Genomic DNA, 26,247 nt, shown 5'->3' on the forward strand with positions numbered 1-26,247 from the left:
TAAATGTGTATTTGCTAATGATGGCTTGTATCCAAAGTGTTCCTAATTAAGCGAGTGGCTCAAGTCAAATACTTACAGATTTTTCTTCATCCAAGATATGAAATACACATCTCTAAATAAACAGAAAATGATATACTCCTTGTTAAAAATGGGTAATAATGGAACTTGGCCTTTCCTGTTCCCAACCTTGTGGCAACCCCCAAAGGTACCTTAGGGCTGATGAATCAGTAGTAGGAAAAGGTGTTTGCCACCAAGCCTGACAATCTGGGTACAGTACCTGGAACCCACATTGTAGAATGAGAGCACCGATGCCCGGAGGTTGTCCTCCGACGTCCCTTCTGTTAGTCCTGACACTCGAGGGTGGTTCACACAAGCGGAGTAAGATGCTTCTGGTTCTGTCCTAGCTCTGCAAGAACACAAAAGCAGATGCCATGGTGAAGGATCTGTATGTTGAAAACGCCCAGCTGTTGAAAGCTCTGGAAATGACTGAACAGCGACAGAAAACAGCAGAGAAGAAAAATTACCTCCTAGAAGAGAAGATTGCCAGCCTCAGCACCATCGTCAGGAACCTGGCCCCGGCACCTCTGGCTTCCACCCCTCCTTTGAGGTCATAGCTGTACCAAAGGATGCACTTGCATTTGTACACTGTGCTGACGTTCACGGGAGGCTTCAATCCGTTCTCCGAACCCGCTAAAGAACTTTCCGGGGCTTCAAATCAAGCCCACCCAAAGTCTGCTCTGCCAGCAAGGGAATTGGAGCCTCCAAATGGATGCTTACAGGAGTTCCACAAATCACATATTTCACTTTTTAAATTACTCCTGAGCATTAAACTTTTAAAGGATGTTCTGGATAGCTACCAAGAATGAAAATAATTTAAGAACTTAAAATCCCAATTTTTAATGGTTTGTAATTGCTATTATCTGTATATACAATCCAGATTCCTTTTAAGTTTGAGATCTAACTGGAGTGGTTATTATATTATTATAGTCTTTATTTTTGGAAACATTTAAGTACTGTAATCCTTATGCTTATAATAGTTTTGTTTCTTGGGATTAATTGACTGACTGCAGCTCTGTTTAAAGAAGGCTTACAGAAGCTAGCCGCTGAGGTCAGAAAAGTCCCCATTTTGTGAAATTCTGGCTTCTAGTGCCTGTTCTCGCTCCTCTTCCTATATAATAGATTCAGAGCTGATCTACTCAACTGCACTCTTTACTAAGGTCAAAGGTTTACTTGATTTTAACAATCCTTTCTTCTCCTCTTAAAGCTTTTGTTTGGGACCTTGTATTCTTAAAAATGGATAAAACTGCATTTTAACAATATTTGAACTATGAGGAGACCATTGAACAGCCCATTTTGGAGTAAAAAGCCACTCTTGGAAGAAGATTACATGAGCCTGATGGGGGTGGTTTCCTCTCTCCCAAGCCTTGGAGTTCACGGACCTACCTTTGAGTTCTCGTCGAGAGCTCAGGGAACAGTTTCTAACCTGTCTCCCTGAACTGCGTACTGCCCAGCCTCGCTAAGAACTGGACATGTGTAAACCACAGGACCTTACTTGTCTTATGTATTAACAGCCATAGAATTTTTATTTCTATATTTAGTGCACTTAATTATCTGAAAAGGCCTTGACTTTAGAGTTAAAAACCTCTCCAATTTATAGAAGAGGGATTTGTAGAAGACTTTTTACCCTCTGTTTAATGCAGGTCAGGATTCCCATGCTCCTGGCCGATAGATACCTCACATCTGAACATATGAATTTCATACTGCGGAGAATGTTGGCAAGCCATCGGAGGTGAAAGCAATGACAGGACTTTGTTCTCAAGGTCTGGGCTTAAGGAACAGTAAACCTTTTAAGTGGACACACACACACACACACACACACACACACACACACACACACACACACACACACAGAGTGGTTGGTGGAGGAATTACCAGGTGCAGGACACTACCAAAGCTCTGCTCAACCACCTCCGAGTTCCCATGGGGAGAGAAATGAGAGTTTCACTTTATTAGAGGTGCAAGAGAAGAGTCAAGCATGGCTTATGAGCAGGAACACAGAGTAAGTCAAATAGGCTGAGAAGTCACATGATGTGAGGAAATCTCAAGTCATTTCTGTGACGACTCTTAGGGATTCTTTAGGATCAACTACCTAGTCCTGGTAGCCCAGCGCCGGCTCCACAGGGGCTCTGATGGCACACTGTGGTCCAATGGTTCACACTGGTTTTACACTACTGTTACTATCAGAAAGTTCTGATTTCCCACTGGGAAAAGAATCCTTCCCTATAATTATACATCTAAATGTTTGGCATCTGGTATTAACTCTCCTCTAAATCCTTCTTCTCAAGTACTTGTATGGCCTTAGCTTTATTTAGCAGAAATTTTTTCACTTGAACTTAGGTCTGAGCTGAGATCAGAGGGAAATTAAAACTGTCTGAAGTGCTTCTGTGAGCTGTTTCACGGTCTCCAGGTCTGTACCACTGACCTGAACAACAAGCACGTTTCTCCAGCACTGACTTGGCATGGGGCCATGTTTGTTGCGCTTTTTTATTTTTTTATTTTTATATTATGATAAGTGTAGGTTAGTGTTTCTTATAAATTTGTATTTATGTGTACATAAAGTGATGTACAATGACTGTAAATAGGACTTTCTGAGAAGTTTTAGAGTACACTTAGAATTATTTCACCCAACTTCAAAGTGCTACTCTAGTAAAGTGGTAATTCCTTGCTTTATCCCTTATCAAATAGGGGGAGAGACCAATGTGAGAACTGCCCGACATTAAATTGATACCTGCAAGTTATACACTTGTGCAGCGGTTTCTTTTTGAGAAGCTGGTAGAGTGGGGGAGTGGCTGGCCCTGTGGGATAGCTTAAAGCTTTAAAGGCATCAGATGTCAAATCCTAGAACTGTGTGTCCTTTGACTTTCAGACTTTGCAGGGGCTCTCTCCAAAATCACAAGTTACGTGTTTTTTTTTTGTCTTCTTTTCTTTTTTAAAGCACTGGTTTTCAAACTTTATTTTTATCTAAGAACAGTAGCGAGACAATACTGGACTCAGAAGACCTCCCTTGTCCTGCTTGCTGTTTTCTACTTTTTAAAGGCCTTACCCCCACCCCCAAGGGGAGAAAGGATTTATTTTATCCAAAGGCTTTTACTCTTAAAGTCAGATTTGTGGAGGGAGAGCAGTAGGCGGTGTGGTTTAGAATCAACCTCAGTATTTTCATTTGTTTTTCTAAAACTCTTGATTCCAGCTAAGCCATGTTAAATGTGAATCCCCCCACCCTTGGGGCTTCAGTGTGCCATTTGTGGATTTGGCCATCAGTGAGTTTTATATAAATAGATCATGAAATCATAGACTTTAAAGAAGACATCTTACAGGTCTAGTGTTTCAGCAATATCAATGTTAAGGGCAGGTATTATTTTGAGAAACTTTTTTTTAAAGGAATATCTAAGTCTTCTTGGGAAACTTTTTTTTAACATGTGGAAAATGAATTTGTGGTTTCTCTTTTTATTTTCCTGAGTAAAGAAAAAGAAAGCATGTTGCTGTGGTCAGCATCTTTTAAAGGCATTCTGAGTCAAGGAACATCTGAGTTCTCTCAAGTACAGTATTAAGCAAGTGCTGTTCTGAATGGATTATCTGTAGTTGTATAGCACTCCAGTGAGTCATTAAGCCATGCTAGAAGCCAGGCCAAAGCCAATAACCAAAGCACTCACACTGGAAAGTCAGTAGACCATGGTTGGCCCTGTTTGAACATCTCTGTACTGTGAAGGCTTGGTTTCTGGTGTCTAGACAGCTAGTTAACAGCAAATTCAAGTTGTCCTTTTGTTTGTTCATTCATTTTCTTTCTTGCTTGCTTTTTAATTTTTTGAATGACACAAGGTAAGTCTATTCTTAAAAGATATACCGCATGATTTAAAGAATATTAGTTTTATGAAAGACAACTTGAGTTAGTCTAGAGCCCATCTCCAGAAGTGTATTCAGATAAAGATTAATGTGAATATGTTTATATCAGGTTTGTAAATTTCTTCTTAGCTGTTCTATCCCAGAAAGATTTTTAATGTGAGCTTAAAATGTAAATAAATAATTTTGCAAACATGCATCTGGTTTTCTATGTCTTAGCATTTTGATGAGCTGTTTCAACGTGTTTATCATTAATATGTGAATTTTTAAGTGAAACCATCAAAATGTTGCAGGAAACACATTCTACAAATGCAGAATTTAGCTCCCACTCTGCATACTAGGTTAGAACCATCATTTTAAGAAGATTCCTCCAGGGGACTTAGAGAAATGGTTCAGTGGTTACTCTTCAGAGGACCTGGATTCAGTCCCCAGCACCTACATCAGACAGCTCACAACTACCTGTTACTCTAGCTCCAGGGGGTTCAGTGCCCTCTTGTGGCCTCTAAGAGCATCTGCATGCTTGTGGTGCACATAAACTCGTGTAGGTACTCATACACATAATTAAGCAGGTGATTTATTTGTCGTAAATTAGAGCACAGAGACTCATTCCCTTCCTGTCCAGGAAGTGACGACATCCATACCAGCCAGCTCGTGGTGTTTGTGTTCTGTAGCAGTGAAGAGTTCACACAGAATCTTAAGTTAGCCTTAGGCAAGGTCCTGCTTGGCATCCAGGATGCTTCAGAGGTGAACCTGTGTCATTTTGCCATCTCCATAGGTGAGTAATTCAGACTTTCTTAACTGAGATGTTCATAGCTGGTAATATAGGTGGTATTAGAGAACCCAAAAAGTAAACCCAGAGCACATTGTTAATAACCAAACACTGCCCAGCACTTGGAAGGCAGAGGCCAGTGGATCTCTGTGCATTCGAGGCCAGCCTGGTCTATAGAGAGAGTTTCAGGACAGCCAGGGCTACACAGAGAAACCCTGTCTTCAAAAAACAAAAAACAAAACAAAAAATACCAAACACTGAAGTGTAGAGTGGAAATGTTGGCCAACCTAGATCCATTTCAGAGGCCCTATTTTATTCATTGTCAAAACTTTTATATCAACTTCAGATTCACTGCTTTTATTAGGCAGGAACTATTTATCCCCACTTAACATAAGGGGAAAACTGAAGCTTGCAAAATTGAAAGTCAAGGCTATCCTGCCTGCAAATAGGGAAAGTCGGGTATTCATGGTCCAAGATCTGCTGTTAAAACCCTACAATACTAAGTGGGCAGTGGTGGTGCACGCCTTTAATCCCAGCCCTTGGGAGGCAGAAGCAGCCAGCCTGGTCTACAAAGCAGGTAGGTTCCAGGACATCCTGGGCTGAGAAACCCTGTCTCAAACAAACCAATCAATCAATCAATCAATCCTACAATACTTCTGTCAGTGCCTACAGGGAGGAGTATTTAATGAGTGGTGACGCAGTAGCCACCATGCAATTCTACTTTAGGAACAATAAAAGACTGTCCTGAGGAGGGATATCCAAAAGAGCAGAATAGGAGTTTTCAACATCCCTCCATAAAGAAGAGCAAAATTACAGTCTCCAGCAATCTACACTGCCACGCTACTGCCACACCTCCCCTGACCATGCCGTTATCAGAGTGGGCGTGACGACCACAGAGGAGGTGCTGTAGCTCCTCCCACCACCTCCCCGGTACAGCATCTGCCCACACACCACTGACGGAGGACAAGGGCCTTAGGACCTCTCACTACTGCCTGGGCTGCCAGTAGTGCCAGAAGCCCTTCCTAATAATAGAGTTGGCATCAGCAGTGCCTGAAGAAATCCCTATGACCCAATAGAAGCCACCACACTGTTTCACCATACCTGCCTGAACTGCTAGAAGGTCCCCAATCTCAAGTGGCCCAAGACTCAATTGCTCTTTCTGACTACACCGTGATACATATTGTGCTCACCATCATTATATCACAGTCAAGAAGCTACTGTAAGTCAACACTATAGTTTCATGACAACAACCTAAGGCAAATCCTCAGGAAAATGCTGCTTACTCCAGAAGTGGTGAAGATACCTGATCCACAAAATGTGAAAAGAAATATAGACAATGAAGTAATATGAGGGCCCCTAAAGAACATAACAACTCTAGTAACACATTACAGAGAAAGAAGTATGGATGAAATACCTAATAAGGAATTTAAAACAATATCTTAAAGCTGGTTGTGGTGGTTCCTTCCTATAATCCCAGAACTTGGGTAGATTTTTGTGAGTTCAAAACTGGCTTGGTCTATAGAAACTGACCCTGTTTCAAAAAACAAACAATAACAAAACGCACACAAAAACAAAAAAAACCAGAATGATTACTAAAACAGTTCAATGAAATACAAGAAAGAACAGATAATTAAATGAAATTTAGAAGACAATGAAGAATGTGAATGAGATATTCAATGAAGGGATAGATATTGTGAAAAAGAGCAAATCAAACCCCTGGAAATTAAGAGTTCAGTAAGTCAAATAAAAAAATGTAATTGGGCCGGGCGGTGGTGGCGCACGCCTTTAATCCCAGCACTTGGGAGGCAGAGCCAGGAGGATCTCTGTGAGTTCGAGGCCAGCCTGGACTACCAAGTGAGTTCCAGGAAAGGCACAAAGCTACACAGAGAAACCCTGTCTCAAAAAATCAAAAAAAAAAAAAATGTAATTGAAAGTCTCAACAAACAGACAAATGAAAGAAACATCTTCACTGTGCATATTACAGTCAAACTGTCAAATGAACAAGACAAAAGTCCTAGGGGTGGACTTGTCAGACTAAAGATTTCCAAACAGAAACACTACAGGACAGGAAGAAGTGAAGAGGCATGGTCAAAGCCCTGAAACAAAATAACTACCAAGAAGGCTTCACTCATCGGCACCATGCTTCAGAAATGAAAAGGAAAGAAAATCCTTTCAAGACACACAACTCTGAGGAGCTCACAACTGCTAGACCAACTGTATGAAAGACGCTTTAAGGAAGTTTACATCCAGAAGTGAAAGATAATCACCAACCCAAATGCATGGGAAAGACTTAGAGCGTCAGAGTAGAGCCTGCTGGGTCAAAGCTTAACCAAATGCAGCCATTTTGTTTTCCTACTAACATCTAATAGGCTGGGCCCTGGATTCCAGGGCCTGAAGACTGGTCTCATACCACAGAGAACCAAGCCAATAGACGTGTGGTACAGGGGAGACTTTCTGACTGTATCATTTCTAAGAACAGGAGTGAATATCTGAAAAAATGGAGACTCTGGAAGAGAATGGTGAATGAAAGAGAAACGAGGTGATTTGCCTGTTAAAGAGGCAATATAACCAGGACATAGACACTAGATGGTTCTCTGCAGATTCGTCACAATGGGACCTCCTTCTGCTGATCCGACTGCTTTCTTGTTGCCCACCGCTAATCCTCACACCTGCTTCACGTTTTCACAGCTCTTTGCTCAGTATACACTCATCACCAGAGCCACCACCATAAAAACAGTGTACTTGCCCCGTCAGCCTTCACTATATTTACCTGGGACAATGTCATATTTTCAGAGGGCAATAAAATCTCTTCCTGTTTTAATTTTTTGGCTATAAGGAAAAAGGGTTTTTCTTTTTAATTATTTTGTGTGTATGAGTGTTTTGGATGCATGTATATATGTGCACCATGTGTGTGCCTGGCATCCACCAAGGTTGTGTGTGGCCATCGGATTCCCTTGAACTGGAGTTACAGATGATTGTAAGCCACCATGTGGGTGCTGGGAATCAAACCTGGGTCCTTTGCAGGAGCAACAAAGTACTCTTAACCAATGAGCCAACTCTCCAGGCTAGAAGGGGAGATTTTTCACCTTTTGAAAAAATGTCTCATCATTTACAAGGGATCATTTTCTCTCCTTCAGGTTGCTGATTTCTTAGATCACAAATTTTCAAGAAATCCTTTGGGTATCCTTGGGCATCTTTGCCAGGCTGAACTCCTTTTGTTCATCTTATTGGTTGTGTTCTCCCAGGACTGTGCCACAGTCTGGTCCTCTTCCTGTGATGTGATCCTACCTTGGTCCTGTCCAAGCTTTTAACATCTGACCTAGGTGGAAAGCATGTTGTTGAACAACACAGATGTGAGGCATCTTCTTTCTCTTTGAGAGCATTTGCACTGCACTTACAGGGTTAGAGTTTATGGTTTATTTTGATCAATCTTTCCCTGTATGAGTTAATGCTATTTGAGCTTGTCTTAAAAAAAAAATCCTGTCTCTGCCGTCTTGATGCATTTGCTTCCACCCTTCATTTTGGGTGTCATATGAGCGCTTGTTTTATTGTAAACTAATGGAATGAAACCATACCTATTTTGTAAACTTGCTCTCTTTTTAAATAAAAGTTCATTTCAATAAAAACATTCATGTCTCTTGTTTGAATTTTGTGAGATATGTATGCCTTCTGCAGTCTTAATATCTACTCACTCAAACCCATTTGCCCTCTTCCTATTAGAACTCCAACTCTGGTCAGTGTTCTAGGAATCCCACTGTTGACATTTACCAACAATTTACCCCTTTTCTGGAATTGCACAGGCACATACCTATAACCCTTGCATTTAGGAGGCTAAGACAAGAGGACTATTGATGCTGGCCTGAGCGACATAACAAGACTCTGTCTCAGAAAATAATTTTAGTATTTGAACATTTTGTCATCTAACATGAGCCAAGCATTATCAGTGCTGCTACACTGATGTTTTCAGAGACTATCGTGTCAAATGTATTTTATTTTGTATTAAAAATGGAGACTCAAAGAGATAGTAAATTAAGAGTTATCTTAATTTAACACCAATTTTCAATCTAATATAAAATATACTGTACTAGCAGCTAAAATACAAAGATGAAATACAAAGTCTTTGTTTCAGTGTTCAGTACTACAGGAGAGGCAGATAAACTAGCAAAAGACAGTTTCACCTAAGCTAATGTGCTGACAATTGTAGATGAGTTTAGAACATTATTAAATATTTAACCCCTCAGACTTTGCTTTGCTGCATCTATAAATTGGGAGTAATAATAATGCTTGATCCTGTGGACGATGCAAAGTTAAATTGAAACATCTCAATATAAAATAATACAAGACCCAGTAAATGGTAATTATATGCTAAGAGTTCAAGAAGTATAGTCTATGGAAACTAGGGGATGCCCAAGACCCATTTCAGTAGATCAATGTGGCCAAGACATTCTTTAGAAGGCATTGTTGTTCTTTTCTCTATGTTGATATTTTCACTGATTATCTAAAGTCAATAATGGATAAGCCTGGTGATGTTTTATTATAAATAAAAATGATGGCACTAAGCTATACTAATAGTCGTTGCATTTTTCTCCACTGTATATTGTTAAAGTGTTGGTGATAGGAAGACAAATTTTACTCAAGAATTTCTCTGATGAAGCAGAAGAAATGTTATATAATCTTGACCTTCCAACCCATATTTTTTATTTTGTCTGTGGGACACAATGGGAAGTACACATGAGGAATGATGAGTGTCTCAATCAAGAACACTGATGTAACTTTTGATGTCAAACCAGCTGCTTGTACCTCATGGAACACCTTTTTTACTTATACTGATAGTCAAATGACAGTTACTCAAACTACACTATCTGGATAACATGGTAAAATGAGTGAAGTGAGCCTGAAGTTTCAGAGCAACAGATTATATTTGTTGTCAATGATAAGACTCAAATTTATCTTCTTAATTGGGTCTGCAATGTAATGTTGTCACATGTACTGGGAATCAGGGCATGGAAATCTTTGGAGGATAATTAATCTGTCTATCTAGATCACTATGATTTGGGCATGATTAACAAAGTTGAACTGACATTTATGGAACATTCCCCCAACAGTATCAAAATATATTATTTCTAAGTATATGTGAACACTGATCAAGAGAGATCATACTTGAGACTTTATAACAATTTTCAATACATATAAAAGAATTTAAATCATATGATGTGCATTCTATGGCCACAATTGAGTCAGAAATTAGTAACACAAACATAGCTAAAAAAAAGTGCCCAAATATTTATAAAATAGATGCTTCTTTTCAAAAAACATTGTTTTATGTGTATATGTGTATGCCTGAGTCTGTTTGTGCAACACGTGCATGAAGGAGCCTGTAGAGGTCTGAAGAGGGCAACAGAGCTCCTGGGACTGGAGTTACAGGAAATTGTGAGTCATTTTGTGGGTACTGGGAACAGGACCTGGGTCTGCTGCAAGAGAATTAAATGTGTTAACCACTAGTCAATATCTTGAGTCCCCAAACTGGATGCGTAACAAGTCTTTTTCAGTCCTACCAGCCAGCTCCCAAATAATGACATAAAGTCTTCTTATTAATTATGAAAGCTTGGCCTATAGCTTAGGTTTGTTCCTAACTAGCTCTTATAACTTGAATTGACCCATATTTTTATTAATCTACATTCTACCACATGGCTTTTACCTCTATCCCATTCTGTGTGTCCAACTCATTCTGTATCTGGCTGGCTTCTCTGTCTCTCTTCTACCTAGAGTCTTCTCTATGCCTAGAAATCCTGGCTATACTTTCTGCCTAGCTATTGGCCATTTAGCTCTTTATTAAACCAATCAGAATGCACCTTGGTAAAGACACATCTTTCATAGAGTACAAAAAGATTATTTCACAGCATTTCCCTCTTTTTGTCTAAATAAAAAGGAAAGAGTTTATCTCTAGCACAGTAAAACTATATATAACAAGAACAATTACCAGGTAAGAATTACATTGAAAATATCCAGTCCATTTGCATTTGGCAAATTCAGAGGAAATATTCTATTATCTGTCCTGTCTTGGTGAATTCAAAGTTTTGTACCTAATACATTTTTAATTGTATCTTGTGTTATCAACTCAATACTATTTTTTTTAATCTCAAAACATTTTCTTAGATGAACAATTTAAGCTTTTATGTCTCTCAACCTTACACATTTTACACCTCTTTTGTGAGTTTCTTTTCAGAATTTGGTAAAAAGGAAAACTGTAACTGTAACTATCTAGTCTTCAATGCCATCAAAGACCCGAGGAAGATATAATATACCCTGAGTAAGCAGGAAGTGCATAGCAAGCAACTTATAAAACTATATGAAGTACGAATTCTAATTGATCTTAATAATAAAACCTGGAGCCAGATATCAGGGTAAATGCTGAAAGATCAGAGAAGCAGAGCAGCCAGCCACTAGAAAGACTTCTTACCTCTACCGAATCCCCAGCCTGAAAGGGAGCTGAGCTCCTGTATCCTCCCACCTTACATTTCTCTCTCTGCCCAGCCATATCACTTCCTGTCTCCACCTACCTAGTGCTGGGATTAAGAGCATGAGATCCCAAGGGCTGGGATCAAAGGTGTGTGCCACCACTGCCTGGCTGTTTCTCTTTTAGACTGGATCAATCTTGTGTAGCCCAAGGTGGCCTTGAATTCACAGAGATCCTCTGCCTCCTGAGTGGTAGAATTAAAGGTGTGTACCACCACTGCCTGGCCTCTATACCTAAGTATTGGCTTAGCTCTGTATCCTGATCTTCTGGCAAGCTTTATTTGTTAGATTACAAAAAAATATCACCACATTTCCTCTTTTTTACTAAAATACATAAAGGTTCTAACTAATATAAAAAAACTATATACAATAAGTATAACAACTATATACAAATATATCAACAATATCTAGTCCATTTGCATTTGCCTTCATTCTTCTGAACAGACAAAAACAAAACCCTTCCAGAACCCTAATTTTGAGGAGGTTCCCTTTTGGTAAGTTATAGCTGATCAAACAAGAAGCATTTGTTAGTCCTATGAGTTAGTTTAGATTGAATGGCCATGTTGGTTAATGAACTATCATCCCTTCTAATCAAGAGGTCTCTCTTGTTCAAATCAAACCTTTATCAATTCTCTCTGCTTCAGTTGATAAATCTCTTGGACTATTTAAGTCCTTGTCACCATTTAAAGTTTTGAACTAATTAATCAATTCTTGATTTTCTACTCCAATAGTAGGCCATTGGTAAGAAATGTCTCCTAGCAATCTTTGAAAGTCATTAAGAGTCCACAATTGATCTCTCCTAATTATACCTTTTGGGGTCTAATTTTTTGTAGACCTATTTTATATCCCAAATAATTAATAGAATCTCCTCTTTGTATTTTTTCAAAAGCAATTTGTAATCCCCAACAAAGCAAAATTTTCTTTACTTCTTCAAACATTCTTTCTAAAGTATCTACATTTGAATCAGCTAGTAAAACATTGTCCAAGTAATGGTAAACTACAGATTGAGGAAATTGCTTATGTATCATTCCCAACAGCTGACCTTAAAATATTGGCACAGGGTGGGGCTATTTAAAATTCTCTGTGGGTAAACCTTCCATTAATATCTCCTAACAGGCTGAGGATTATTATAAGTAGGCACAGTGAAGGCAAATTTTTCTCTGTCTTTTTCTTGTATAGTGAAGAAACAGTCTTTTAAGTCAATAACTATAAGTGGCTATCCTTTAGGTGACAGAAAATCAAAGGAATTCTAGAGCGTAGAGAGCCCATTGGTTGAATTTCTTTATTAACAGCTCTTAGATCAGTTACCATTCTCCATTTTCCAGATTTCTTTTTAATAACAAATACAGGAGAATTCCAAGGGCTGGTTGATTCTTCAAAACACTGAGCATTTAGCTGCTCCTACGCCAGTTTTTCTAAGTCCTGTAATTTCTCTGATGTTAAAGGCCATTGCTCAACCCATACAGGTTTGTCCATTAGCCATTTTAAAGGTAGGGCTGTTGGTGCCTTTGAAAGATCAGCAACTGTTGTGCCTTGTTCTTGTACAACCTGAATGGTCAGTGAATGTTCTTTATAATACCTTCTAATATTCCCAGAAATATGTGTTAGTTTATGGTTTGTTTCTGAAATTGGAGGAATGTTAATATGCGTATTCCATTGCTGTAATAAATCATGTCCCCATAAATTCATTGCAATGTTAGTCACATCTGGCTTTAATTTTCTTCTCTGTGCTTCTGGCCCTATATATTTGACCCATCTTGCCCTCTGTTTTACCTGACATAACATTCCAATTCCTAAAAGCTGAACATTTACCTCCTGAAGAGGCCAATTTGGATGCCAAGGTTCTGGTGCAATTATTGTTTCATCTGCACCTGTGTCTACAAGACCTTCAATGGCAATGCCATTTATTCTTATTTTTAATTTTGATCTTTGTTCACTTATAGAAGTTTGCCAATATATTCACTTTATGGTTCCTTCTGAATTTTTTGTTCTCTCTTCTATAGCTGTTCTATCATCCAGGGCAGTATGGTTTCTTACAATAAGCATTAGGTTCTTTAATTGCTCTGGGAAGGAGTTTCCTCCACAATGACAGGAAATGACTGAACCAAATTTGATATGGAGGCCTGTGAGAGGCCCTTCAATGTGTTTCCCAATGGCAAAGGGTTGCCTTGACTGTCCCTTGTTGATCTACATTCATTAGTCCAGTGTCTGCCTTTGCACCACCTTTTGCATAATCCAGAAGGGAGGGGCATTCAGTTGGGATTAGTGTTAGAAAAAGCATTATTTCTAAGAATGCCCTGTTTACAGTTCCTTTTTAGGTGACCTTGTTTACTGCAGTTGAAACACTTCACATTTTGACCTTTCTTCAAACCTCTGGAAATTACCTCTCCTATCCCAGCATCATTATGGTTATGAGATTCAATATTGATTATATCTTGGATCCATTCCTCTTAGGTGCTGATCTTGACTTTAATAGCCTACTTACCCTTTTGCATTGTGCATTAGCATTTTCAAAAACCAGAGATTCAATTATTATTTGTCTAGCTTTTGAATTTGGTATCATTCTATTAACTGATGTAGTTAATTTTTGTACAAAATCAGTGAAGGTTTCTTCTGGGCCCTGTATAACTTTAGTAAATGACTCAGTTTTCTTTACTACTTCTTCAATTCTGTCCCAAGCATTCAAGGCTGCTACATGGCATAAAGCCATGGTGTGGTCATCATATAGAGATTGCCTTTCTACATTAGCATAATCTCCCTCTCTAAGAAGTTGGTCTTGGGAGATTTTCACACTGCTAGCCTTACTTCAGTGTTCAATGTTCTTAGCCTCATTTTTCCACCAGGTCCTCCACTATAACTGAGGACCAGGCTCCAAAACTGCCGTAACAATTCTCTCCAGTCTTGAAGGATAATTCTATTACAAGTTGACCATACGTTTAACATCTGCTTCACAAAAGGTGAATGCATGCCATATGAGACTATCACTTCCTTGAATCTCCTCAAACTAACATTTGCACAGGAGTTTAGTCAGCTCTTACACAGCTTTGAGGATATCAATCATTTGGCAGTACCTGTAAGGTTACTGGATAAATTAAGGTTGGCTGTTTGAAAATCTTAGGCTGTTTCCCTGTAACCTTATAATACAATGCTCCTTTAAATTCCTCTGTCTGGGTCTGAATATCTCTATGATCTGTTTTAATATGTTTTTCTAAAATGTATATCTTGGCACTCAAATTAACCAACGTTTTTAATTATAAAACAAAAATGATCAAACAGATAAGATTTATAATTGACATTACATAAATTCCATCTAAATTAATTATCCTCTCATTTAATTGCTCCATTTTCAAACCATGTATCGTGTAATCATACAAAGACCTAACTCTCTCCATCACAATAGTGTTTCCCATTTTTTAATGTGGGAAAAGACTCTCTCTTTTAACAAATTCCTCCCTTTAAAAATTCCCAATTGTCTCACCAAATCTGCCAACAATGATGATTCTGATGTGAGGCTGACTGTTTCTGCATAGAACAGTAGAAGCCCAAGCAGGTTTCAAGGCAGCTACCTAGTGTGTTAGCAGCATGAGAAAGGGATCCAAGTACACAACCCACCAGGAGAGAAAAAGCCAAAGAGCCAGTCATCTGCATGGGGGAATGTGTGAAAGTGGCTAACCCCTGCAGTTTGGGAAGGCCAAAAGCCTATGGAGTTTGCTGTAGCTAGGCTGCAACAGAAACTTAGCTGGTGGGGTGGTGACTCCGGCAGCATGCAGCTCTGGCCTGTGCTAGTGACGCAAAGCCACAGGCAAGCGGCTTTTTCATGGATTCGTGCCCCCAAAAGTTGGATGCCAGATGTAGCGTGAATCTTAATTGGTCTTAATAATAAAAACCTGGAGTAAGATATCAGAGTAAATGCTGAAAGATCAGAGAAGCAGAGCAGCCAGCCACTAGAAAGACTTCTTACCTCTACCAAATCCTCAGCCTGAAAGGGAGCTGAGCTCATGTCTCCTCCTACCTTATATTTCTCTCTCTGCCCAGCCATATTACTTCCTGTTTCCACCTACCTAGTGCTGGGATTAAAGGCATGAGATCCCAAGGGCTGGGATCAAAGGTGTGTGCCACCACTGCCTGGCTCTGTTTCTCTTTTAGACTGGATCAATCTTGTGTATCCTAGGGTGGCCTTGAACTCACAGACATCTGCCTGTCTCTGCCTCCTGAGTGGTAGAATTAAAGGTGTGTGCCACCACTGCCTGGCCTCTATGTCTAACTAGTAGCGTAGCTTTGCACTCTGATCTTCTGGCAAGCTTTATTTGTTAGATCACAAACAAAATATTACCACAACTAAAGAAATGACAGACATCTGGCTGGCTGGACAATCACCCAAGATTCCTCTGTAACATCCATCTTTAGCCTACAGGCCTAGAATACTGACAGACTTTTCTGTGAAGCAGAAATTTTGAAGGACTGTCCTTCCTACCCTGTCTTGTCAAAGTTTGGCAGCTGCTTTCTTTTGTGTCCTGCTTATCCAGTTTGGATACCATTCTGTCAGCAGTTGGGGCAATGGCAGTTTCTTGCCCAAATGGCTAGCTTTGCCACATCAAAAGCAAACACCATATGGAGATTCTTTGATGTCTGTTATCATTTTTTGAAGTAAATTGGTTCTGCCAGGAGCAGAAATGTCTCACTGTCATGAAAAGCCTTATATTATTAAAAACATCTTAAATGCCATATCCTATAGATCTCTGAAGTGTTTGAAGACCATCTATCTGTCTAAAATACATCCCTGTATGACCTTGAAAACATACCTAACATGACTACAAGTTTGATTGTTATAGATGACTAACTACTAACCTGCATTTCTTAATTATTCTAAATAGTTTATAATAATAGCTTTCAAGGACTAGAACTTTATATTACATTTTTAAATGAGCTGCATAGGTACAATACCTTAAACAAGAGTAGAAATTATATATATATATATATATATATATATATATATATATATATATATATATATATATAACAAAAATGACCTTCAATTTGTATCAATATACAAACATCCATACCAATGTAAAATATTTGAGACTAGAGGTTGTTCAAAAGCAGACTCAACAATCCACCCTTTTGTCCCATCATTTCTATACTATATACCCACTTTTCCCTTCAGAAAGAGATTCCTGACTCTAATCTCCTTGGTTCAGCTTTTTTCCTGACCATGACCAACAACAACTTGCAACCAATCCCGCAAAATGATGATAAACATTCATAATCCATTGAAAGACCAAAAACCACCCACTCCACCTCTTGGGAATGTGGGCATCATGTTCTCTAGACTGATTCCTGTTGCCTGGGAGAGTGACAGCATCTCTAGATGGGACCTGAGAAAATTGAGATAATGGTCAAGTCATGGAGACTTCTTATTAATTATGAAAGCTCAGCCTATAGCTTAGGTTTGTTCCTAAATAGCTCTTATAACTTGAATTGACCCATATTTTTATTAATCTGCATTCTACCACCTGGCTTTTACCTCTATCCCATCCTGTGTGTCCGACTCATTCTGTATCTGGCTGGCTTCTTTGCCTCTCTTCTTCCCAGAGTCCTCGCTGTGCCTGGAAGTCCTGCCTATACTTTCTGCCTAGCTATTGGCCATTTAGTTCTTTATTAAAAAAATCAGAAGGTGTCTTGGCAAAATCACATTTTCACAGTGTACAAAAAGATTATTCCACGGCATGGATGCTTCAAAAAAGGTCATAGATTAAAGCAGGGGAGGGGGAACAAGAATCATTACAAGTGTCTTGAACTGAGTGGAAATAAAAACATTTTAAAATTAGCTTAAGCAGTAATTATAGATAAACTCATACCCCTGGTACAGTGAGAGAGAGACAGAGACAGAGACAGAGAGAAAAGACTAGAAAGCTAAAGTCAGCTAGGGACTGCAGAGATGATTCAGCAGTTAAGAGCATTTGCTTCACGTCCACAGGAACTGAGTTTGGTGCCTGTGACTCCAGCCAGCCTTTGAAGGCACCCATACACACATGGCATACACTTAGATAAATATATGTAAATAAAAATAAAATAAATCTTTAAGAGAAGAAATAGCATCTATTCTACACAAACTCTTCTAAAAGTATTTAGAAGAAAGAATATAAAGTCTTACCCCAGCCTATAGCAAACCACTTGCAATGGCCTATCCTTCTTCTCTGCCTCCATTCTCTGAGGATTCATCAGATTCTTTCAGGGGACTCAGCCTTCCTTCCTCACCCCATCCCTTTGTGTCAGCTGCCAGTACCCAGAGGACTCTCTACCTGGGATTCCACTGGTTATACCTGGGAATCAAATAGGTGATCTCTACTCTCCTTCTTGTTCTCTATTTCCAAGTCACCAGTCTCATCCCCCAGCCTTGTAGGAAACCACTTGGCAGGGAGAGGGGCTGTCCTCCCTCTGACTCCACTTCCTAGGGACTCCACCAAACCTCTTGGCAGACCCAGATTTTCTCCTTCCTGTGAACTCTTTTAGCCCTACTCCCCCTTCTAGACCATCCCCATTTATTGTGTCAGCCCCCAATACTAAGATACACATTCTACCCAGAACACTAGTGGCCACACTTGGCATAGAATCAAAAGCACTCCCCACAAAGCAAGCTACAGCCACCTTTGGATTCCTAAGATCTAAAGAGGGCAACAGAATTCAAGGATTAGAATACCCACCCCAAAGAGACAAGACAAGATATCAACACCTAGAATTATAATCATCCCAAACCCAGATGCCTAGACACCAGTGAAAAAATACAATCATTGACAGAACAATATGTCTCTACCAGAATTCAGCAACCCTAATTCAGTTGGTCCTGAGAAATGCAATATCGTTGAAGCTAAAGACAAGGACTTCAAGACAGCTATTTATGAATATGCTCGAGTCTCAAAGAAGATATGATTAAATCCATTAATGAAGCCTGTGAAAACACAGTCAGTAGAACTGAAATGACGTAAGCAATTCAAGACGTGAAAGTAGAAATAGAATCACTAGAGAAAACCCAAACTGAGGGAAAACTAGAAACGAAAAATTTAGAAACTCAAACAGGAACCTTCAAGGCAAGCCTCACCAACAGAATACAAGAGATGGAAAAGAAAATTCTAGGCGTTAAAGACAAGATAGAATAAATGGATACCTCAGTCAAAGAAAATGTTAAATCTATAAATATCCAGTCACAAAACATCCAGGAAATGTGGGACACCAAGAAAAGACTAAATCTATGAATAATGGGAATAGAGGCAGGAGAAGAAACCCAGTGAAAGACACAGAAAATATTTTCAACAAAATTACAAAAGAAAATTCCCCAAATTTGAAGAATGGTATGTCTATCAAGATATAAGAAGTATACAGAACACCAAATGGTCTGGACCAGAAAAAAAATTCCCATGTCACATAATAATCAAAGCATTTAATGTACAGAACAAAAAGAATATTAGAAGCTGCAAGAGAAAAAGACAAGTAACACATAAAGGTAGACCCATTAGAATAACAGTGGACCTCCCAATGGAGACTCAAGAGCAAGAAGAGTCTGGTCAGATGGTCTATAAATTTTAAGAGACCGTAGAGTGAGCCCAGACTACAATACCTAGGAAACTTTCAATCACAAGAGATGGAGAAAATAATATTCCATGAAAAACCAAATTTTAGCAATGTCTATCTGCAAATCAAGTTCCACAGAAGGCACTAGAAGGACTTCAATCTGAAGAGGTTAACCACCCCAAGAAAACACAAGGAATAAACAATGCAGACCAACAAATCAAAAGAGGGGGGAAAACATACTGTAACAACAAAATAACAGGGATCAGCAACCCCTGCTCATTGATACCTCTGAACATCAATGGTCTCAATTCACCAATAAAAAGACACAAATTACCATATTCAATTTAAAAACAGAATCCATCCTTCTGCTGCATCCAGGAAACACACTTTAATATCAAAGATAGAAATCACTTTAGGGTGAAAGGATGGAAAAAGATATTCCAAGCAAATGGACCCAAGAAGCAAGCCAGTGTAGACATTTTATTATTTGACAAAATAGACTTCCAACAAAAGCTAATCTAGAACAAAAAGGAGAAACAACACCCAAAAGGAGTACGTGGTAGGAAAAAGTCAACATAGGGCTGAAATCAATAAAATAGAAACAAACAAACAAACAAAAATATAAAGAATCAATGACATGAAAAATCAGTCTTTGAGAAAATCAGTAAAATTGATAAACTCTTAGCCAAATTAACGAAAAGGTATTAAAAGAAGATCCAAATTCATAAAATTAGAGATGGGGGGGCACATAACAACATGGAGGAAATCCAGAGAATCAGAAGGACATACTTTAAAAACATGTACTCCAACAAAGAGGAGAAAAGGAGCACCAAGAAGTATAATGGAGCTAAATCCAGTTCTCAAGGAGATAAAAAGTTTAAAGAAAAACTTGATGCTAAATGGAGAAAAAAGGAGTGATGACATCAGGGCCATTCCCCACCCAACTAAGCTTCTACCTGGTGAAAAGGAATTAAAGAAAAGCGTAAGCAGTGAAGGAAGCCATCTACAACAGAAAGCTGATGCAGATGTAATTGAACAAGGGGGCCAAGTGCCAGCCCCATCAAGCAGCAGAACTTGGCAGCTTCAGCCACATGTCTCTGGCTTTAGAGTCAAGAATAGAAGAAAGGGGTGTAGAATTTCCCTTCTCAGTTAAGGAAAGCTGCTGAGGCCAGGCATAAGTCAGGGATGTCCCCGCACAGCAGTGCAGAGAGGCCATTGAATGAAGATGTGAAGGTGAAGCTTTAATTGCCTTAGGGACCCCAAGGTCTTGGAGATGCCAGAGTCATAGGATACCTGTCAGGGAAAGCTGCTAACAAGGAGTGGAACCAGCCCAAGAGAAAGAAGTGTGTTGCAGTCAACAAGCTGAAAGGAGCTGACTATCTGAAGAGTGCTTTGACATGGAGATGCAGAGTTTGGAGTTTGCCCAGTTGGATTTCAGTCTTGCTTTGGTCCAATATTTCCTCACTATGCTCCATTTTGTAATGATAATGGATATCCTGTGCCATTGTTTGTTGAAAGTATGTGATCTGATTTTTCACTTTGATTTTACAGTGGGGTAGATAGAGTAAGAGATTGTCATCAGTATCAGAGACTTTGAACTATGGACTTTTGAAAGTGTTGAGACTGCAGTAGACTATGGGGTCTTTTGAAGTTACACTAAATTCGTTTTTTTTGTTTTGTTTTGGTTTGTTTTTCAGAGCTGAGGACTGAACCCAGGACCTTGCGCTTGCTAGGCAAGTGCTCTACCACTGAGCTGAATCCCCAATCCCAACTAAATGCATGTTTGCATTGTGATATGGGGCTCCAAGCCCATGGGGGCCAGGGAGTGGAACGTGGTGGTTTGGATGAGAATGGCCTCCACAGGCTTACAGATTTGGTCACTAGGGAGTGGCACTATTTGAAATTATTAGGAGGTATGGCCTTGTTGGAGAAAGAGTAGCACTGGGGGTGGACTTTGAGAGCTCAAAAGCCCATTACAAACCCAGAGTCTCACTCTTCCTGGTGCCTTCTAATCTGGATGTAGATCTCTCAGCTACCATGTCTGCCTATGTATCACCATGCTCCTCACAATGAAGATAATAGACTAATCCTCTGAAACCATAAATAATCCCCAATTAAATGCTTTCCTTTATAAGAGCTGCCGTCTGTGGTCATGGTATCTCTTCTTAGCAATAGAACATTGACTAAGACAAAAGTATAAAGAAAATGTGGTACGTTTATGCAATGGAATATTGCTCAGATTCTAAAATAAATAAATAAATAAATAAATAAGTAAGTAAGTAAGTAAGTAAGTAAGTAAATAAATAAATAAATAAATAAATAAAATTCGAAGGTAAATGGATGGAGATACCAAAAAATCATTCTGAGAGAGGTAACCCAAACCGAAAAAGACAAACATGGTATGTATTCTCTTATATGTGGGTATAAGCTGTTAAGTATTTGATAAACAGGCTACAGTTCATATAACCATAGAGGATAGTTATAGAGTAAGGGACTAGGGGTGGGGGAAGAATAAATAGAATGGGCAGTTATGGATGGATTGGATGGGGGGACTGGAATGGGAGGCTCAGCAGGGACAGGGAGGGGATGGGGAGTAGGGGGGGGGATACAGGGAGGAACAACTAACAAGAAAGGCCATGGGAACCTATGAAATTCTCCCTAGGTACCTGCCCTGAGGGGAACTCTCCCAGAGTCCAGAAAAGATGCTACCAGCGGCTGAGAATTAATCTGAGGGATATCAAAAGAATCCAAGCACACTGAGCTCTTTAGTCCATTCACTTTATTCTTCCAAATCAATTCTATCTACACAGTTTCTTTTCTGTTCTCACACTTAGCTCCTCTCTGTCCCTTTCTTTGCTGTTCCCTCATTGTTCTTAGCTCTCCCTATCTTAGCTCTCCCCCAGTCTCTGAAGTTTCCAGTACATCTGCACATACCATCAGCAATTCTCTGGCTGAAGCAAGGTCACAAGGCTTGAATTCTTTCAGGGTCATAAAGGCAGATAAGAGTTTACACCAGGCGGTGACTGTCAGGCTTTCTTTTACAACCCCAAAGGGGAGTGACTAACAGGAGTTCTCTGGTAAGGTCAGCTAAGGACTAAAATCAATTAGGGGATTCTAAAGAGGAATTTATGTGCTCAGACTATAATCTTAGAAGTGGCTGGGTAAATAGGTTGGGACACTATGTCAGCGTAAGTCACTAGTAAAATAAAACTCTCTTTTTTTCCTTTGGTGCCATTTCTGTCTCAGCTTATCTCAGCTGTGCCACTTTCTGATAGGGTGGGGAACGTTTACTTGGTTGCTAGGCAACCTGTGTCACAATGTGTAGTATTTGATTCGGAAAGGCACTTTCACTCTGAGTTAATAGCTAAAGGGGGAATCTTTAGAACTAGGGGTAACACCTGGGCTGAGATAAAAGAAGGAGGACTGAAGCTTAATTAGCACAAGAAACAAGGCTTGGCACCTATCACCCTCCAGGCTTTGTCAGTAGTCTCCTTGGGTCAGTGGGAATAATTACCTTTACTCAGTAACTAGCAGATGGCCAAACCACCATCCCAGAATTGTAAGCAGTAAACCTCTTAAATTAGGGTCCTGTGTAAATAAACTGGGGTGAAGGCAAGAAGTTAAGGATTTAATTGTTAGTGGTTATTTTCAGTTACCTGTAGGTGAGATGAGCTAATGCTTATCTATCGGCAGTCTGTCCTTAGATGTAGAGAAGTATCTCAGATGAAATACTTTTGCCCAGAGAATGGCCCTAGCCAGATGTTTGCTAATGAAGAATAAACACAGCTGGGGAATGTTATCTAAAAACCCAAATAGTATATGGGAACTACATTGTTACAAGTTCTTGGGAAAAGAATCACATGGGAAAGCTACAATAGCACACAAGAAACTCACTGCAGGAAACAGTTAATACATTCAAAAGCCATTATCACCAAGACTCCTTGAGTTTTGGCTTCCCTCTAGAAGAGTTCTTGGCTCTTCCAGGTAGTAGCTTTGCCAGTGTCAGCTGAATTCCTACTTCACATTCCTGTAGCTTGCAGCAGAAACCTAGTACAGTAGAAACTACTTAAATATATATACAGATATGAAAGAAATCTAAATGGAATCACCAAATAATGGGGGAGACAAAGCCCCAACCTGAAATCTCTCATTACCAGATAAAAGTTCCAGTGGCAGGAATGGGTCACATCTATTTGAGTTGTTGGCCAAAGGGGCCCCATGGAAACCTCAAACAACCTAGGTTATTGCCAAGGCTATTGTTTGCTCTCCACGAACTTATGGCAAGGCCCCAATGTTGAAGACAACACCTATATAACTCATTGAATAAAGAGAAATTCAGCTCATACCTACCTAGAGCCTTCTCCCCTACTGATTAATGACCATGGTACTGGGAGGTACTCTGCATGCTATCAGAGGGGCAAGCTAAATCCCAACCAAGATGCAACCTTTCAATCTACAGTGGTGACCTGCCTGCAAGATACATTGGTAGAATAGTAGCACAAGAGTTGTGGGAGCAACCAACCGCTATCTGATTGGATTTAAGGCCCATGCCATGAGACGGAACCCATGATTGATATGCCTGGGTGCCCAAGAACTTGAGTGCTGTGGAACAATCCTTTCTACACTATGAATATGTATTACTCTCATTGGTTAATGAAGAGCTGACAGGTCACTAGCTAACAGGAAGTTAGGTGAGAAAACTAAATTGAGACTAATGGAAGAAGGAGGGCAGAGTAAGGAGAGATGCCAGCCAGCAGCCACCCAGGAAGCAAGACATGCTAGAGGACAGGTAAAGCCATAAGCCACGTAGCAATACATGATTAATAGAAATTGGTTAATTTAAATGTAGGAGTTACCTAGTAAGAAGCCTGAGCTATTGCTCAAGCATTTATAATTCATATTCAGCCTCTGAGTCGGTTATTTGGGACCAAGCAGTTGAGACAGGAAACAACCATTTACACTTGAAACTATAGGGGAAAACCAAATAGTATTGTTCTTCTAAACAGCAATATGTTTAGCAATAAAATGACTCCTAACAACATTCTGCTGTATTCCTAGATCAGTGTCTTACTCAGCCATCATCAGAAAAACTTCCTCCTATAGGAACAAATACAAAGACCCATACTGGCCAATGTGTAGAGAGAGACCTTGGAACACTCAGTCCCAAAATGGAATGTCTCCATAAAATTCCTCACTTCAGGGTTCAAGGGTCAAATGCTGTGGAATAATCCTGGTTTTGTTGTATATAATTTTACTATGTTAAAATTAATACCTTATTTTTAAATTAGAGACAAAGGGGGAAATGCTGTGGGATAATCCTTCTGTATACTGTAAATATGTATTACTCTCATTGCTAATAAAAAGCTGATTGGCCAATAGCTGGGCAGGAAGAGATTGAACAAGACAGCCTGAGACAGAGGGAATGATGGAAAGATGAAGGATGGAGTCAGAGGAGTCGACAGCCAGACCCAGAAGGAGCAGGAGATGAACGTGCCATGTTAATAAAGGTACCACCATGTGGCAGAGCATAAATAAGAAATATGGCTTAACTTAAAAATGTAAGAGCTAGTTAGTAATAAGCCTGAGCTACTGGCCAAGTATTTGTAATTAATATTAAACCTCTGAGTGATTATTTGTTAGTGAGCAACTGCAGAACAGGAAAACTCCACCTACACACAAATCTGCAAACAACAAAAATTTTCATCAATCAGTCAGCAGACAAGTACCTCTGGCACATCCTCTGGGTGAACTATTATTTCAGTGAAAAAGCTTGAGTTATTGTGCATGGAACACGGATGAATTCTAAAAGAATTATCCAAAGACTAGAAAATACAAAACATCAAAAACTCACCATTTTATATTTGTGGAAATTAAAGGTTCAAATTCAGTCTCACTGGGCTCACAGGTGTCAGAGAGCTTGTTTCTCTAGGAGGCTCTGGAGGTACCTGGCGTTTGTCTCCTGACTCCTTCCTCACATCATATGAACCTTTTGCTTCCCAGTTATGTCTCCCAATCCTATTAACTTGCCTACCTCCCACTTACAAGGAGCCTTGTGATTACAGTGGGCCTACCGGGATCACCTAAATCCATTCACCCTAGCTGCAAATTCTTAATCTGTCATCATAGAATTTGAAAACTATTGTCCTAGCTGGCTTTCCGATGCTGTGATAAAACAATGACAAAAAGCAACTTGGAGAGGGAAGGGTTTATTTCATATTATACTGCCACATCACAGTCTATCATGAAGAGAAGTTGGGCAGGAACCTGCAGACAGGAACCTGCAGACAGGAACTGAAGCAGAGACCATGGAGGAACACTGCTTACTGCCTTCCTGCTCATTGCTTGCTCAGCTGGCTTTCTTATACAGCTCAGGCCCACCAGTCCAGGGGCAGCATGTGGGGTCCCCCTTTTCCCACCACAGTCTGTTGGCCACCAGGCCACGAGGGCAAAGGAGGCAGAAGCGGACAGCAAGGCTTTGTACCTGCCTGTGAGCATGGCGGAAACAGCTTTCTGGGAGAATGCTTCACTGCTAGAGTTCAATTTTATTCCAGAGTGAGGGGCCATATATAGGATGGGAACAGCGGCTGGGGCATCACCTAATTTGCATTTGGCAGCATGGTCCTACCAGCTGAGAGCACAAAACCTAGTTATCATATGGGCAGCAGGGGGAGAGTGTCTGCGGGGATCTGTGTCAAAGGTCACGCTTGAGAAAGGTCAGGCTTAGGGACAGCTTCCGGATAAGGTCAGGAGTCCAAGCCTAGAGAGGGAGTCCTATCTAGGTAGGGAGGGAAGGAGTCCTGCTGGAAAGAGAGTCCTCCATTTTGTGTCAAGCCCAGAGTGCTGTCCGGACATGGTGGACTGCAGCCTAAAGGGCAGGGTACTCCAACAGCAGCATCTTCCACTAAGGACTGGGCCCGACCACACCCATCACTAATTAAGAAAATGCCCACAGGATTGCCCACAGGCCAATCTGATAAAGGCGTTTTCTCAGCTGAGGATCCCTCTTTCCAAATGACTCCAGCTTATTTTGAGTTGGCAAAAAGCTAATTAGCATAAATATGTTAGTGTGCTTACAGGTTCTAGAAATTTGGACCTGACTATCTTTGGAGGATCATTATTTAGCTTTGATGTTTTGGGCCCAGAAATTCAGAGGAAATAGACACATTTAACTAGAACAGTATTTACATGCAAGACCGAGCACTGATTTGATCCTGAAGGTAAAAATTCAAGTCACCATAAAAGGCTGTAGTGTTTGGTGTTTTTCTGAACTGTTCTAGTTATGGACCCTCCAGTTATACCCACTAGTTCCGATAGTTCAAATACTAGTTATTAATATTAACACTGGAACCCAACAAGCGTGGATTTGGATAGAAACAGTTTTTATGTGAAAGATAATGTCCTTATCCCAGAATGAAATAAATGGAGATAGCAAGAATGCCAATTGAAATTCTTCTTTTTCCCCCTTTATATTTTTAAACAGCATAATTCCAGGTCAG

General features: G+C 39.9%; 1 protein-coding gene across 1 annotated transcript in view; it reads left to right on the top strand.

The window, feature by feature from the left end:
* Nin (ninein) overlaps positions 1 to 4,094 on the top strand; it is a 105,023-nt gene extending 100,929 nt beyond the window's left edge. The window contains 1 exon segment of the mRNA XM_052739660.1: positions 405 to 4,094. Coding sequence (XP_052595620.1) covers positions 405 to 614 — 210 coding nt within the window. The 3' untranslated portion in view covers positions 615 to 4,094.
* The last annotated feature ends 22,153 nt before the right edge of the window (positions 4,095 to 26,247 follow it).

Source organism: Peromyscus californicus, unplaced genomic scaffold (genome assembly GCF_007827085.1).
Source record: "Peromyscus californicus insignis strain IS unplaced genomic scaffold, ASM782708v3 Scaffold_15__1_contigs__length_86483966, whole genome shotgun sequence".
NCBI lineage: Eukaryota > Metazoa > Chordata > Mammalia > Rodentia > Cricetidae > Peromyscus > Peromyscus californicus.